The sequence below is a fragment of the Giraffa tippelskirchi genome, chromosome 5, assembly GCF_054371585.1.
Source record: "Giraffa tippelskirchi isolate mGirTip1 chromosome 5, T2T-mGirTip1v1.2.pri, whole genome shotgun sequence".
Taxonomy (NCBI): domain Eukaryota; kingdom Metazoa; phylum Chordata; class Mammalia; order Artiodactyla; family Giraffidae; genus Giraffa; species Giraffa tippelskirchi.
Window position 1 is genome coordinate 27,133,928 of NC_137279.1, and position 15,222 is coordinate 27,149,149.

Here is a 15,222-nt window from a genome sequence, read left to right on the forward strand (position 1 = left end):
GTTCTTACTGATGTTGGAGACCATCCTGTCCTCAGGCCACCCCGAGATGAAGAGTTGTGGATTCTCATGTCCCATCCACTAGCCGATCATTGTGTGACCTTGAATGGCCTGGGCTTCAGTTCCCTCAGGTGTAAAAAATGACAGCTGTCGCATGCCCAGGCAAGTCTGGCACAGTGAGGACCAGTGAGAGGCAGGGTCAAGTGGCAGGGGGACAAAGGTGGTTTTGGTTCCTTTTTTAACGGCTGTGCTCTGGGTCAGCGCCACCTCTGCCCTCCCTCTAAGGAAATCAGCCAGCCACACAGCACACCTCCCAGCCCTGGACCACTGCCATCCTGGCCCAGCAGACCAGCCCTTGCCCACAGCCAGCTCCGAGCACTGGCTTGAGCTCAGACCCCCCGCCACACTTGAGGATCAGAGCCTGCCCGAGCCTGATGTTGTCCCCCACAGGGCCTCTCTCCACCCTGTGGGTGGTTGGAGAAGGTGTGGACTCAGTATTGCCTTATCAGCTCATTCTGGTGCCTCCACGCTGCACTCACTGCCACCATAGCCTGAGATCTGGGACAGGGTCGCAGCAAGTAAGCCCAGGAAGGTAGTCATCGAAACTGCTTGTAGCCAACGTGATGCCTCTTTAGTGCAAATGCAGCATTTGTGCAGCTGGAGTCCACTGGAGCATGACCTCCTCATGTTTGGTTGGAAGGTTCCTGCCCCGAAATCCTCCCAGGCTTTGGCGGGAGAGATATCCCTCAGGGATCTTCCCCACCCAGGGATCAAACCCATGCCTCTTATGTCTCCTGAATCGGCATGTGTGCATGCTAAGTCACTTAAGTCATGTCCCACTCTGTGCGACCCTCTGGATTGTAGCCTGCCAGGCTCCTCTGTCTGTGGGATTCTCCAGACAAGAATACTGGAGTGGGTTGGCATGCCCTCCTCCAGGGGATCTTCCCTACCCAGGGATCAAACCCGCATCTCTTAAGTCTCCTGCATTGGAAGGTGGGTTCTTTACTACCAGTGCCACTCGGGAAGCCCCTCGACAAGCATAGATCCCTTGATAAGCCAGTGAGCCTCACTCACAGCATCCCTCACGGGCCAGGCCAACTCTCTGACTGGAAACACAGCCTGGCCTTCAGGCAGTTAGGAACCTGAGGGGGAGGAGGGCAGGGCTCCACACTCCTCTTCCCTTCTACTTCCTGGATTATCCAGTCTCACGGAGGCATAAATAATCCTAACAGCCTGCTACTGTTGGACAGCAAACCAGAGTATCCTGGGCCTTCCTGTGAATTATTCCATGTCTGACTCCTACTTGTGAAGTAGAAACTGTTTCATAATAACAGTCACTGACATTTTTTGAGCCTTTTTTTTTTAAACCGTAGGCTAAGTGCTCTCCATAGCAACCATGTTTCCTCATCAGACAGACAAGGGTGTGAAGGCACAGAGAGGTGAGGGGCCTCTCTCAGGATCCCCCAGCTAGGAAGTGGCAGAGCTGGGCTCAGATTCAGGCTGTTGGATCCCAGAGCCCAGGCTCCAAAGCGCTATGCTGGGCTACCTTGTCCCACAACTCCAGGGGAGCGCGCTTACAGATAATGATCCCTCTCAGTTCCCCATCTTACCGTGAAGACCCTGAGGCTCAGAGTGGTGGAGTAACTTGCTCCAGATCACACAGCAAGTCAAATAGTAGAAGTGGAGTTTGTTCTGACTTTTGTCACGTGAGGGTGTTTGAGCCAATTCACCAGTTCCCAGGAGCTCAAAACTGTGGGTTCAGGGTGCCCAGCAGGGCGTGTAGGCTCAGAGAGAAGAGCGAGCTGCTAACGTTGAACTGCATTTAATGGAGGAGATTAGTAGAGAAAAGTGCAGATTGCCACCAAAAAAAAAAAAATGATCCAGTGCAGCAGTGAGAGAGAGAGAGTGTGTATACATGCAAGTATTTTAAGTTAGACTTTATATGCCTCATCTGCAGTTCACATCTCTTGTTTTGCTCAGTCTTGGAAATTTAAACTCATGAGTAGACAGTCTGTGACAGGTTCCTGTGCTCCGAACTCACAGACAAACCTGCCCCGTCCTGCAGGACTAACGGTAGCCTCCTCCATATTGTCGGACAGTAATAATGCCAAGCTGCCTGCTGAGGAGTTATTCATAGAAGGTGCCAGGCCTCTTCCTGAGCTGCCTCAAGGGGCTGCTCATTTCAGGGGGTGACTTGGACTTGCCTGTGCTTTGCATGTGTGTGGCTGGGGATGTTTGCAAGAGGGCAGAGCTGAGAGTTAGTTAGCACTGATGGCAGACTGAACGGGCTCTCACTTCCCATCAGAGTCCACCTGTCTGGCAGCCAAGATGGATTGGGCAGGAGGAAGCCAGGGAGTGGGGCAGCCAATTACACAGAGCAGAGCCAGGATGGAAGGCTGCGAGGCCAGGTGCATACACACCTGGAGGGGAGAGCAGATGTGGTCCCCAGTGAGGCGCGGTGGTCCAGGAAACAAGTCCATGACGCTGGTGGGCCTGCTGCAGGCACATGGCAGCTCTAAGACACAGCCAGCCTGGCTCCTTCCTTCGGTAAAAGGATTGCTCCATTGTTCCTGTAGTAAGTGAACAGCGCAGATTCCCTGGGCTATCTGCCTGGACATGGCAGAGACCTGCTTCCACTCCCTCTGCAGTTTTCCTGAGTGCTTCACTCGTGCCCAGCCCCAAGCCAGGTGCTGGGGATCCCGTGATGACCAGCCACCCCCTACTCTCTGCCTCATGGCTTCAGAGTCTGCATTACTTGTGCTGGTTATTTCCTTGCCCCAGAGGAGGGTGGGCACCATAGACAACCATGGGGCTTCCAGGATTGGGGCCCAACTTTGACATCGTGCCTGCTGTGCACTCCTGGAGAAGTTACTTAACCTCTCTGAGTTCTGATTTATCCTCTGGCAAGCACAGCTAATCCTACACTCCCTACTTGAAACCCATGACTGTTACACTTGAGCACATGATAGTTTTCTAAACCAGGTGGAGATTATTACCTGGCTGGTGGATGAGGAGCTGACTCTTTCAACTTAGCATCTCTCTGCCAAGTGGGTTTATATTCCCTGGGGGCTGGCAGTGAAAGGGGAGTGATTTCATAGACTCCTGGGGTATCCAAGCTAGAGGGAGCCCTAAAGATTGGTCCAAGCTTTTCATTAGACAGATGGGGAAATTGAGGCTCAGAGAAGGCAGTGATTTATCTTAAAATAATACAGCTGGTCAATGTGATGAGACTGTATCAGGCTTTAGGCCAAGGACTTCATTTCTCAGCTGGAATCTCTTTGTCTGCCTGGAAGAGCCCAGGGTCTTGGGGTATGGGAAGTTCTGGAGCTAGGAGAAAGATGAGATGAAGTCTTTCCATTTCATCTGTGTTCATATTAGGGGCAAAGCCAGCACTCATGGTGGCTCTGCCATCTGCTGTCAGTTCGAGCCCATGGGACCCTCCCCGGCATGAGCCTGGGAAGTAAGTGGGGAAGCAGATATTGACTATGATGGAAAGACTATGCATTAATACATTTCTAATATGTACCCTTTTTCTCCCCTGAGTAATTTGGGATGACTTCTGATAAGACCACCAATACCCTGGTGGGGAGCTGACCCAAAGCTCCATAACCTCAGTCACGAGACAGAGAAAGGAAGAGCTGTCTGACTATTCACCTGCCCAAACTCAGCCCCACACCTGTGTCCCAGATTTCCTTGTTTCTCACATGTTCTCATGGAATCCTGGGAGTCAGGCTGAGGATCTGCCCTGTTCCCAGCCTGTGTTGCACAGCACCTTGTGAAGAGGCATCGCAAGTTGAATTTGAAAGGAGGTAAGGGGATAAAGAGTCAGGAAGAAGGAGGGCATGGTAACCCATTCCAGTATTCTTGCCTGGAGAATCCTATGGACAGAGGAGTCTGGTGGGCTACAGTCCATGGGGTTGCACAGAGTCAGACATGATTGAAGCAACTTAGCACAAGGGAAAAAAAGGCAAAATACCACTTTCTTACCATCTCATTCAAATACCAGCTAGTCCTTAGAGAAACCGTAAGAATGGGTACTAAGTGTGTCCTCCATCCCCCTTTGTGGTCTGACTGTGTGTTGGCAGGAACTAAGGGATGACTAACCCCAGAGCACACAGTAGGTGATGTGCTGATTGCCAGGTGGTGCAGAGCTGGACATGCTCTGGTGTGTCAGATGCCTGGCATTCTCAGGATGGTGGGTGATGGCCCAGCAGTAGGCAGAGAGGAGTCCTCTTGATCACATGGTCTTCTTCCTGTTCCCCGACTCTCTCTCCAGGCCAAGCAGTCCTTAGCCACACTGACCAAGGACGTCCCCAAGCGGCATTCACTCGCCATGCCCGGCGAGACGGTGCTTAATGGCAACCAGGAGTGGGTGGTGCAGGCAGACCTCCCGCTGACCGCAGCCATCCGACAGAGCCAGCAGACTCTCTACCATTCACATCCCCCCCACCCCGCGGACCGGCAAGGTGAGTCCAGCCCAGCCTGGCCCAGCCACGGCTGTGGAGGCATCTCAAGAGGCGAGCATCCTCTTTACACACTGCAGCTGCTTTTGCGGGTGTGTGGGAAAGAGGCCATGGCTCAGGGTAACTGAAAAATCAGAGTGCTGGACCTCAAGTGTAACTGGATACCAAGGTTCAGACAATATCTGGGTCTGACTCGCTCCATCTTTCAGCTCTGCTTGCCTCCGTTTGGTGTCATCTTTAGGCTACCTCTTGCTACAAAGCAGAAAACAGTCTCCAGTAGTTTCTGGCTTGTAGGGCCCCTGCAGCTCTAAAGTCTCAAGAGAAATCTTTCTGTATATAGTAAATCCCAAAGAAAGACTGATTGGCCAGCCAGGGTCACATGCCTATATTCAAACCAATCACTGTGTCTAGGGAGTGGTTACACTGATTGGCCAGCCAGGTCATATGCCCACCCCTGGACCAATCACAGTGTCAGGCATTGGACACACTGATCCTCCCATCTGGATCACATGGGCATCCTTTGGCAGAGGAGATAGTGAGACTTCCTTGATTGACAGCTCCAGGTAATCACTGGATATGTGGGAGGGTCAGAAATAAATGTTCGGGGTATTTGCTCCAGGCACTGGTGGGGAGAGGGGCTCAGCCTCTGGTCAACGTCTAGATCCACTGGCCACAGTACAAGCCCCAAACCTCTCTGCACATCAGCAGCACACTTGGCTCCATTTTTTTGTCCCTCCTGTGAGTGGCATTTATGTGACAGGTGCAGATTGGAGACAGGCAGCTGGCTTCTGGAGCCTGTGGTTTCTGCTCTCACCTAGCTAGGAACCCAAGCTTCTGACTCCAAAGGCACCCACCTCACCCTACCCCACCCACTCCTCCATAGGGCCCCTGGCAGCAAGGATTGCCTCTCAGTAATGTAGCCCTCACTGCTGAGGCGCTGTCTGCACACTATAGGCCCTCAGTCTTGTCCGGCAGTGCCTCCTCCATCCAGGGCCAGTGCCTACAGCCAGGAGAGCGATCTGCTGAGGGGACTTTGGTGGGCTTACAGGCAGTCAGCGCTATTAACTGAGCACCTACTATGTGCCAGGTACCACGAGTTCTGGGGTTGGACATGGATAAGACACCCAGAATGCCTGCCCTCATCAAGCTGGCATTATAGGTGTGAAGACAGAAAACACACGTAACTAAATTGACAAAATATGATTACAGATCTTAGTTCAGGGAGAGAAATCAACGGAAAGCAGGTGTTCTGATGGGGAAAAAGAGACAGTTGGGAGAGCTGATAATTGGGGAGGGGGGAGGTTTCTATCAGGTCAGGCTGAGACTTGAAGGATGAGAATGTGCCCTATGGGCAGCAGGACCAGGGAAGGCTGAGGCAGGAGGGAAAGAGTGCATGTCGGCCACCATCCGAAAGCCAATGTGACATGAGCTGAGGCTGGGCTGAGGTGGGCAGGGCTGTATCCCTTCGCTTACAGGAGGACCGCATTTCTACCCCCAGGTAAAATGAGACTGGTTGCCTGGCTTTCATTGCAGTGAGGAGTGGAGGCCATCTGGGAGACTGCCATGGTCTTCTAGGCAAGAGACAGTGGTGGCCTGGGCTAGGGTAGTGGTGGTGGGGCTAGAGAGAAGTGGCCAGATTTAAAGCTGTGTTTGGAGGTGCTGCTGCTGATTGGCTGTGGGGTGAGGGAGTGAGAGAGAAAGAGGAACCAACAGGTCTAAGTAACATCCAGGTGGCGGGAGCATTGCGAAAAACAGTCACCAAGGTGCCTGAAAACTCTGCCTCTTCTCCTTCATCCTGGTTAGGGGCCTATTGAATCCAGGGACTGGAAATTCTTGCCAGCAGCAGCTCTGTGGTGATGCATGGGGCTGTAGAATAAAGGGGCAGAGAGCAGGGCAAGTCTCTTCTGTATGTCTCAATGCTCCCATCTGTATAATGGGTGAAACGACCTGCAAGGCAGTGAAGGCACGGACATCCTCTCCCTCCCCAACTCACCAACTGTCCCTGCTTTCCAGCGGTCAGGGTGAGCCCCTGCCACTCCCGGCAGCCCTCTGTCATCTCCGACGCATCTGCCGCCGAAGGCGACCGGTCGTCCACGCCAAGTGACATCAACTCCCCCCGACACCGGACACACTCCCTCTGCAACGTAAGGCCAGCAGCCGCAGGGCCCGGGCCGTGGGCCCCTCCTGGAAACCTCAGGGGTGGGGGTGGAGGGGCGAAGACCTACCCGCTGTTTCCTCTCGTCCACCCAGGGAGCATTCTGGCGGAGGCATTTCCTGTTCTGTTCTTTCCTTTTGCAAGAAGAGATGGATGTGGGGAGAGAAAGAAATGAAGCCTGTTGGCTCCTTGTGTCCGGGAGGGCAAGGAAAATACAGAGGAAGGCGGGCCTGGGTCAGCCACCGGGGCTGAGCAGCCTGGGCTTACCTGTGGTGGGCTGTGTCTGGGACCATGGGCATCTCCTCCCAGACTGCCTTCCAAGCTCGGGATCTCACCACCACCACCACTCCCATTTCCCTGTAGAACCAGCTCTCGGTCCTTCATCCAGCAATCAGCCAGATTTTTTTTTTTTAATCTCCTGGAGTTGTTGCATGTTTTGCTTCTGGAGAGGCATCCAGTGAATTTGTTCTAAGTTTGTTTGCTTTGCTTACTTAATCACATGCTTTTTGATTATATACTGGGTCCCAGCTACCAAGAGGTGCAGGTCAGTAGCCACCTAACTCTTGATGACTGGTGGGGAGATAGGCTCCCCAGGAATGAGGGGGTGAACGAAAGCAGGTGAGTCAAGTGTCCGAGGACAGGAGGCCTCCATGTCAAGGCTCTAACACGAAACACTGGAGTCAGGGTATGGGGACCACTTTTCATATTTGTTCCATCGTGTGGTTGATCATCCATGGGGCACCCCTGCCATGTCCTAAAGACACAGCAGAGTCAGGTCTTCAAATGCACGGACAAGCTTTTCTCAAACACTCAGTTTATGTTGTTCTATTAACCAGTAAGATAGATAATAAAAAAGAAATGAGGTGGATATAGTGGGAGAGGAAGACAGAATAACTGTTACTTGCCAGTGGGGAGGGTGGTGATTTTCTACCTGGAAAACTTCAAGAGAATAACCTGAAAAGCCATTACACTAATAATGAGAAGTATATATCAGTACTGGTAGAGTACCAATTGATAAAAATCAGTAACTTTTCTATATTAGTAATCATAATGGAAGCAATTTTTTTTTTTCAAATCTACAATAACAATGAAAAGCACTTAATAGCTAAGACTAAACTGGAAATGAGTTGCCTCAGCCTGGGGGTGTGGGTGACAGAGACTGCTGGCTGGGGCCTCTTGAAGCCACATGAGGATGGGAAGGGGGCCTAAATCCCACTCAGGACTGGGATTCTGTTTTCACTGGGGCTTGAAGGAAGCAATCTGTTCTTCTCTTGTTCCCAGGAGAGAATTCTGGTGATAAAGGCTGTCCTGACAGAACCAAGGCAAGGAAGGTTTGGCCGGTAGTGGGGCCTCTGACATTATTGTCTTTCTGAGGAGTCACTGCTGAGTTATACCTACAGCCAGCACTGCCGTTCATTCTTAGTGTGGGCCAGACACCCTGTAGTATCTGAGAAGACCTTCCCAAGGGCCATATTTTGTCTCCCCAGTGGGGCTTTGACAGTCAAAATGCCACTGGGAAATCCACTCTGCAGAAAGTGTTCTTTAAAGGCCTCCTGAATTGCATTTGGCTCAGATCTAGCCTTTTGCCCAACTTGGCCTTGGCACATAACCTGCTGCTACAGAGAGCAGGTCTGGCATGTTTATTCCCAAGCTCACTTTACACAGGGCCCTGCTGCTAGGCAATGGGTGCTTTAATAAGCCGGTCTATGTGTAGATATTTCAGTGGGCTCCAGCCTCATTCTCTCACCCATAAATTTGGCAAAGATGGCCCTATACAGAACCAACCTACCTTAGCTGCCTGGCAGATAGATAGATTCTGCTTGCAAACCTTGAGATGGGACTAAAGACTAAGCTACTGTCTGTTCCACCCCTGCCCTCCCTCAACCGTCTTCATCCCCCATCTCAACAGATGTGCATAAGGTAAGCCAGGAAGAACCTGAAAATAGCTCCAGGTATAGCTCTGTTCTCAGGCATTTGACCTGATACCTGCAAGAAGAGCCTGGCCTGGGATAAGCAACCCCCATCCTTTCATGCTCTGGTCACTTATTTAGAGCAGAGGTGGGGACTCAGCACAGAGAGGCTGGAGAAGATGGACATTGACTCAGGTGACACATGCTTTGTTTCTTGCCTTTTACCAGCAATTCTGGAAATGACCACCAAGAGTCACCCTAGTAATGACTTTTGTGATCCCAGTGATCTATGCCCCGACCCCAGACAGGGCAGATTGATTCTGGGATATGGTGAGGCCTTTGCACACTCGGAGGAAGGAGCACTAGACCAAGAAAAAACAGACGGTCTTGAATTTGAGTTGTAGCTCTGGTTTTAATTAGCTTTATAATGTTGGACTCTCTGGAACCTCTCTGTGTATCTGTAAATCAGGCTAATGAGCCCTGTCTGCCCCTCCACACAATAAGACATTTATTGTGTTATTTGTGGGGGAAATATTAGTAAGAGGCTGCATAGTCTCACAAGTCTTCCTGTCCCAAAATTCTCTATTTTTGTGCTTTTCTGTAAAGTTATACTTCTTTATGAAAATCACCAAGTGTAACCAACTTCCGGTTTTAACTCAGTGGGTCAATTAGGAGAGGAACTTAGAAGCCTTTGAAGTGACAGATTTGTTGGTCAGAGGGTAATAGGGGTCAAGAAGCCAGAATAGGCAGGAGATCACCTCAGGGCCTCTGGCCAGGATCCCTGGTCCAGGCAGCATCTCCGTGAACCCGAGGTTCCATGATTGAGCTATTGGGAAGTGTCTACTTTAGGGGTGGAGGATGGATTCCCCAGAATAGAGGCAGGGCAGTCCCTCAGGGATGACCTCCTTCCACGGAAAAGCCCATGCTCCACGGGCCACCTCTATTCTCATATGTTGTGTGTCTCCGCTGTTTCATCTTCCTCCTCTCCTTTGGCTACAGGGCGACAGTCCCGGCCCAGTTCAGAAGAACCTGCACAACCCCATTGTACAGGTAAGTGTGCCTTCCCTGGCCCCTCAGGCCCTCCCTCCACCCTTCCTTGACCGTGACTTCACTTGTTCCCCTGGCCCTCAGCATTCCCACGTCCATACCTGGGCACCCAGGGCAGAGAGGAGTTAAGCCACAACCTCAGTCACACCTGAGTTGATGCATGAGCCAGGCTCACCACCTAGGTTTGCCCTATTACGTCCTCTTCCGGATATGTAGACCTACTAAGAGCATCCCACATACTCCATGCAGCCCTGTTGAGTGTCTTCTCCAGGCAGCCACAGGCTGGTGACAGGGGTCTTGGGCTCTGTGGACCTCTTGTTGCAGGAAACTTTTTAAAATTCATTTTTAACATTTCAGTACACTATCTTAAGAGCGAGGAAGGGGCTGTAGGGAGGAAAACATGGATTTGAGGATCAGAGGGGTTCTCCGAGGTCAGCTGTCTCATCCTGGGGTTCCTACACACTGGTCTTCTGGACTGCTTGTCTGCACCAGGGTCTGCCAGTGAAGATTTTTCTATTGCAGATTCCTAGGCCCTTCACCCTGGAGATTCTAATCTGCCAGGTTAGGGGGTGGGGAAGGTGGCTGGAATTAAGGTAATTCTGATGTGGTTTGAGGAACCATTACTCTAATCTCCACCTTTTTGGCCAATAACACCACCCTGCATCTTTGTATAAAATACTTGACAGTTTGCAAAGCTGCAAACCCATAGTTAGCCCGAGAGAAAGATCTCCTCCTTCTCATCATTGTTTTTGTCATTATTAACAATCCCTGTGTCACAAGATGAGAAAACTGGGCTCAGAGAAGGTGGGGGCTCTCCAGGTTTCCCGGGGTAGTGACATAATCAAGATCAGAACTCAAATCCTGGCCTCTTGGCTCTACCGAGGCCAGTACTGCTTCTTGGCAGTACAAGTACAGTATTTGTCAGACCCGGGAACCTTAAGGTCCAGGGTCCTTGCTCTTGGCTGACATGAAGCTCAGGTTTTCTCCTCCCTGGTTGTCCCTGTTCTCCTAACGCCCCCTTTTCCAAAGGGCTCATCTCATGGGCCCTGTGGCCAGCCGTGGCAGCATGCATGGGCACGCTTCTGCAAGCCCTCTACAAGCACAGGAAAGCTGTGGACAGCACACTGAATTTAAATAACGGTACAGCCCCCCACAGCAGCTGTTATAAATGCTTATTATGTGCCAGGCACTGTTCTAAGCGGTTTTTTATCTTCACTTTAGTGACATCCTCATAACAGTTTTGGATGGGTCCTAGTGTTGTCCCCGAGAGGTTCTGTAACTGGCCCAAGTCCGCTCAGCGAGTGAGGGGCAGACCTTAGCATCTTTACCCACTGATGCCCCCCACCCTGCCTGCCCCCCCCACCCCTACCCCTCCCTGTCTTCCGCCCCAGCTCAGCTTTTCTTTGTTCTTCTCCCGGCCGCGTCCATCACCTGGCCCGACTCCGCAGTCACTAGAGGATCTTGAAGACCAAAAACGGAAAAAGAAGAAAGAGAAGATGGGATTCGGCTCCATCTCGCGTGTCTTCGCCAGAGGGAAGCAGCGGAAGTCCCTCGACCCCGGCCTCTTTGATGGTACCGCCCCTGATTATTACATAGAGGAGGACGCGGACTGGTGATACCCGCCTCCCTTCGCCTGCTGCCCGGCGGGCGTGTCTGTGCGTGTGGACGTGCGTGCGAGCCGGGGGATGTGCGGCTGGGCATGCGTGGTGGTGCGTGTGAGCGCGATCTCTCGCGCACGTGGGCACAGGTGTGGCCGAGCCTGCTCGTGTGGGCCCCTTCCCTGCGTCGTCACCTCTGTAATTGATGTACATACTACAACCGTGTGTGAACATGTCAACTCTCTGTTGTCCTCAGAGCGATACAGTTGTGTTGTTAATCTGGGTTTGTTTTTGTTTTTTTTCAATGTTTTTTTTTTTTTCTTCTTTTTGTTCGGTTCGTTGGGGGATTTTTTTGGTCCCTTTTCCTCCCCTCCTCCTTTTTATGAAACTTGAAAACTTGAAGGACTGCTGTGTATTTGTAAATAACAAAACTATTGTGCCCTCTGTGCTTGTAAATGTCCCTTGTCCAAACTGCTACTTCTGGAGCCCGTCCCCGAGGATGTGGTCTGTTTTTGATGTGTCCCCCCCCCCCACTCTGCCTACCCCCTCCAGTGTGAACGCGTGGGACCAGACCCTGTTCTCGGGCATGCCCAAGTCACTTTAACCCCAAAAGGCCATCGTCATCAGGGTAAGGTCCACTCTCCACAGAGACTTGCAAGCCCGGCCCAGGGGCCCTGTCCTGGCTCGGCTTGTCAGAGGCCAAACGGGCTCTTTTTAATGGCCTGCCAATTTTTAAATTGCGTTGCCGTTTCTTTCTTTACGGGGAAAAGAAAATTGTTCCGTTTAATTTATTTGCACAAATGCAGAAGACTTATTCTAGCTAAATTATTACATAAATATCGGAATGTATATTTTTCCACGGGGGCGGGCGGGAGGCGGGTTCTCTGTTGACTTGTCTGTTCTATGATCATGCTGCTGCCAAACTGTGCAAGGTAGAGTTTAGGGTGGCCAGAACCCAGGGACCATTGGATTTCCAAGCTTGCTTTTTTCTGTTCTTTCTTCTCCTCTCTCCCCCATTGTCTCGCCCCTGCATGGGAAGTGCGCTTCGCCTTTCTCACACCTAGAGCTCTCTCCAGGCCTTTCTATACATATTTATTTATCTGAAATACAGAGCACTGACCTCAGTGAGCAGAGCGCCTGATGTCGTGGTCACCTTCTCTTGGGTCTGTCTTTTGAGAGAGGCTGAATACAGGGCAAGACAGCTGACCGCATGACCACAGGGTAGGACTCCAGGGACACTCGGTCTAAGTGGGTTACCCAAGGGTCCTGGAGCGGCCCCCATTCCTCCCTGCAGCTGTGTCTCTCTCATCCTTGGTTGATTCTGCACATTGGCCAGGCAGGTGTCAAGGGGGAGGGCTGTTGGAGACACAGCATCCAGCACCTCTGCCCTCCCTATTCTGGTTGGTTCCTCCACCCACACCTCATGGAGTCTCTTGGGATTCCTCGGGCCCTGTCCTCCAACAACTTGTCACAGCAGCTTGAGCCCACTCACCCCAGGAGAGAAGGGCTGGCAGAAACGCCTGCCTATCTGGGGAGCAGTGTTGGTCCCAGTGAGGCTTCACCAGCAAAGGAACTGTGAGCATTGTAACGCCGGGTGATGGAGAACAGGTGAGCTTCTAAGCCAGGGTCTCCCATGGCCTAAAACTAGCCCTTCCTTTTCTTCTGACCTGTGAATTCCCGCTCTGAACCACCTTAACTACTAACAGCTCAATTCACATACCCTCTAAACAACAGTAGTTGCGCTTTCTGCTAACTGTAACGTTTGCAGCTCTTACCAAGAAACAAAGAGATTTTTAAATGCTGAAGCATCTCTTATCAGAAGGGATAGGATATTTTTTCCAAAGTCTCTAAAACAGAAAAGCCCCAGTCGGCTGCTCCCTTTCCTTCTGACCTGGGGTTGGAAAAGGTACCTAAAGTAGGCAGGGTACCTACTAAGGATCTTTCTGGGCTCTGTTGGCTGAGCCATTTCACTGAGCCTGGCGGTGAGGGAGAGCAGCTGGAGCGAGAGAGATTTTAGGAAATGCTTTTCTCCCCCCATGAATTTTTTTTTTTTCTTTTGGTTGATTTTTATTGTTTTGCCCTTTACTTACAAGAAAATAAGGTTGCAACCCCTCCTGGTAATAATGATTTAGTAGTTCCTTTTCATTTCAGTTTTTGTAAATTAGGAGATAATTCTAAGAGTTACTAAGGATGATTTATTTAAGAGAACTACATCAAATAGCGAATGAGTTATGGGTAACATTAGATGAAAATAACCTTTCCTGTGGGAAAGGTTTCTTGAAGGCATGGATGCAAATATAAAATATAAAAAAAAAAAAATCTAAATAAAGCTTATTTTAAAATATGATCGAATTCTATGTTATTTGATTGCTTCTATCTTACTCCGGGTGGGAGGCAAAGCCCGGCATGACCTGCCCCTTGGAATTTCAGGGCTGGGTCCTGTGGGGGTGTTGGGAGGGGCCGAGGAAAGCTGGCTGGATTCTGGGCCCATGGAGGGGCTGAGGCTGGGGTGGCCTCCCAGAAACATCTCATCTTTGCCACCTTGACTGTAATTTGGAGGAGCCATCAGCATACAGGGCTGCCCGTGGTCCTAAAGCACTACCTCCAAGCCTGGCGCCTTGAGCCTGCATTCTCCAGCCCAGTGGCCCCAGTCAGCTTTCATCTGCTTCCTTCTCCCCCCAGCGCTCCTTCAAAAGACCCAGAGCGGGGGCCCTGTGAGTTTGGGGCACATTACTTCCTGCAGACCTCAGTGAGCCTCTGCATTGTCCCGACTTCCTGCCTTCCCTGGGGACTGCGAGGAGCTTAAGAGAGAAAGGAGCCACAGGGCTTCCCTAATAAAGCCAGAGGGGGCTGGGCTTTTCTGAGCCCTGTGAGACTGCCCCCAGATGCAAAACCCAGTCCTCCCGCAATGAAAAACTCCACAGTATAGCCTGAGAAGAGGCCACTTGGATACCCCAGTCCACAATTGCAGCTGTGCCTTCAGCCTCTGCCTCCCAATTTAAAAACAAATCCTCTCCAGCAGTAAGACTGGAAGACTAGCCTTTTAACCCCCCTTGCATTTCTACTAGAAGAAAGCTCAAAGTGCCATAAATGTATAGACCATGCCAAGAAGTTACAGAGTGCAGGACTGCCAGTAACTGAACCCTAGTAGCTGTCAACCTGGCCACACATTAGAATCACCTACAGAGCTTTCAGAACAAAAAATGACCAATGTCAGGTGCTATATTGCTGAATCAGTGTGGTTAAACCTCCTCTGGTACAGCCACAGTTGAGAACCACTGGGCTTATCTGAGGAGCGTGAATGGCCCGAACACACGTGCCACAGCTCCTCTCTCCCTGGTCTCAAAACAGACATCACTGAACAATTAAAGAGCCCTTCCCACCCAGCCCCAAATGACCTCCCATGTCTTCACTTTACAAAGCCTCCGACAACCACTGCCAATCAATCAGCATTGGCATTCAAAGAGAAAGCCAATTTGCCTTCCCAAAACTAACCTAACCCCCTACACTGAACAGATGAGGGAAAACTTTGGCCCAGAAAGGAGTGACTTGGCCAAGATCCTTGCCATCGGTGTTGCAATACCATGGCCTTCTCAAGGGCCAGGCCACACCTGATTCAAATCCACATAGCTCTACTCAAAAGCCACACTCCCCTCCTTTGTTAATCAGACCTTACCCCAAAGGGTCCAACTTCAAGTGTCACTATATTAGTCAGAAGTTGAAGTAGGGCTCCCTGTCTGCAGGATCCATGGACAGCTGCACAGGTTGTGCACTGCATTACCACTGTGTGGATGATACGCAGTATGCAGCCTGCGTGGCTGTCCTCAGTGGCTCTCCTGCGTGCTCTCCCATCCATGCTGGCAGGCTCCAACAGGTGTAACCTAATAGTGATAACAATAATAACATCTAACATTTGTTGGGCACTTACCATGGGCCAAGCTCCATGCTCCACGCTTGACATGTATTAACTCAGTTAACCCTCCAAAGGCTCCATTGGCAATGGGAAAACAGGCAAAGTACATCATCCGGGATCAAGGAGCCAGGAAACAGAA

The 15,222-nt window shown here is 51.0% G+C and overlaps 1 protein-coding gene and 1 long non-coding RNA gene across 5 annotated transcripts in view; one reads left to right on the forward strand and one right to left on the reverse strand.

The window, feature by feature from the left end:
- The window catches only part of KAZN (kazrin, periplakin interacting protein), a 1,354,882-nt gene that overhangs the window by 1,292,789 nt on the left and 46,871 nt on the right, over nt 1-15,222 (forward strand). For 3 of the 4 annotated variants that reach the window (XM_081492180.1, XM_081492181.1, XM_081492182.1), the window contains exons 5-8: nt 4,274-4,463; nt 6,474-6,604; nt 9,525-9,575; nt 11,021-11,448. In XM_081492180.1, the coding sequence (XP_081348306.1) occupies nt 4,274-4,463; nt 6,474-6,604; nt 9,525-9,575; nt 11,021-11,188 (540 nt within the window). In that variant the 3' untranslated portion in view covers nt 11,189-11,448. Of the gene's footprint in view, nt 1-4,273; nt 4,464-6,473; nt 6,605-9,524; nt 9,576-11,020; nt 11,449-15,222 lie in introns of those variants that run through there. The other variant, XM_081492179.1, reaches the window with a different exon arrangement.
- Nucleotides 8,918-11,111, reverse strand: LOC145506795 (uncharacterized). The gene is made up of 3 exons (XR_014054344.1): nt 11,004-11,111; nt 9,674-9,956; nt 8,918-9,554 (listed from the first exon to the last, which is right to left on the reverse strand). It is a non-coding gene; the product is annotated as an uncharacterized LOC145506795 (long non-coding RNA).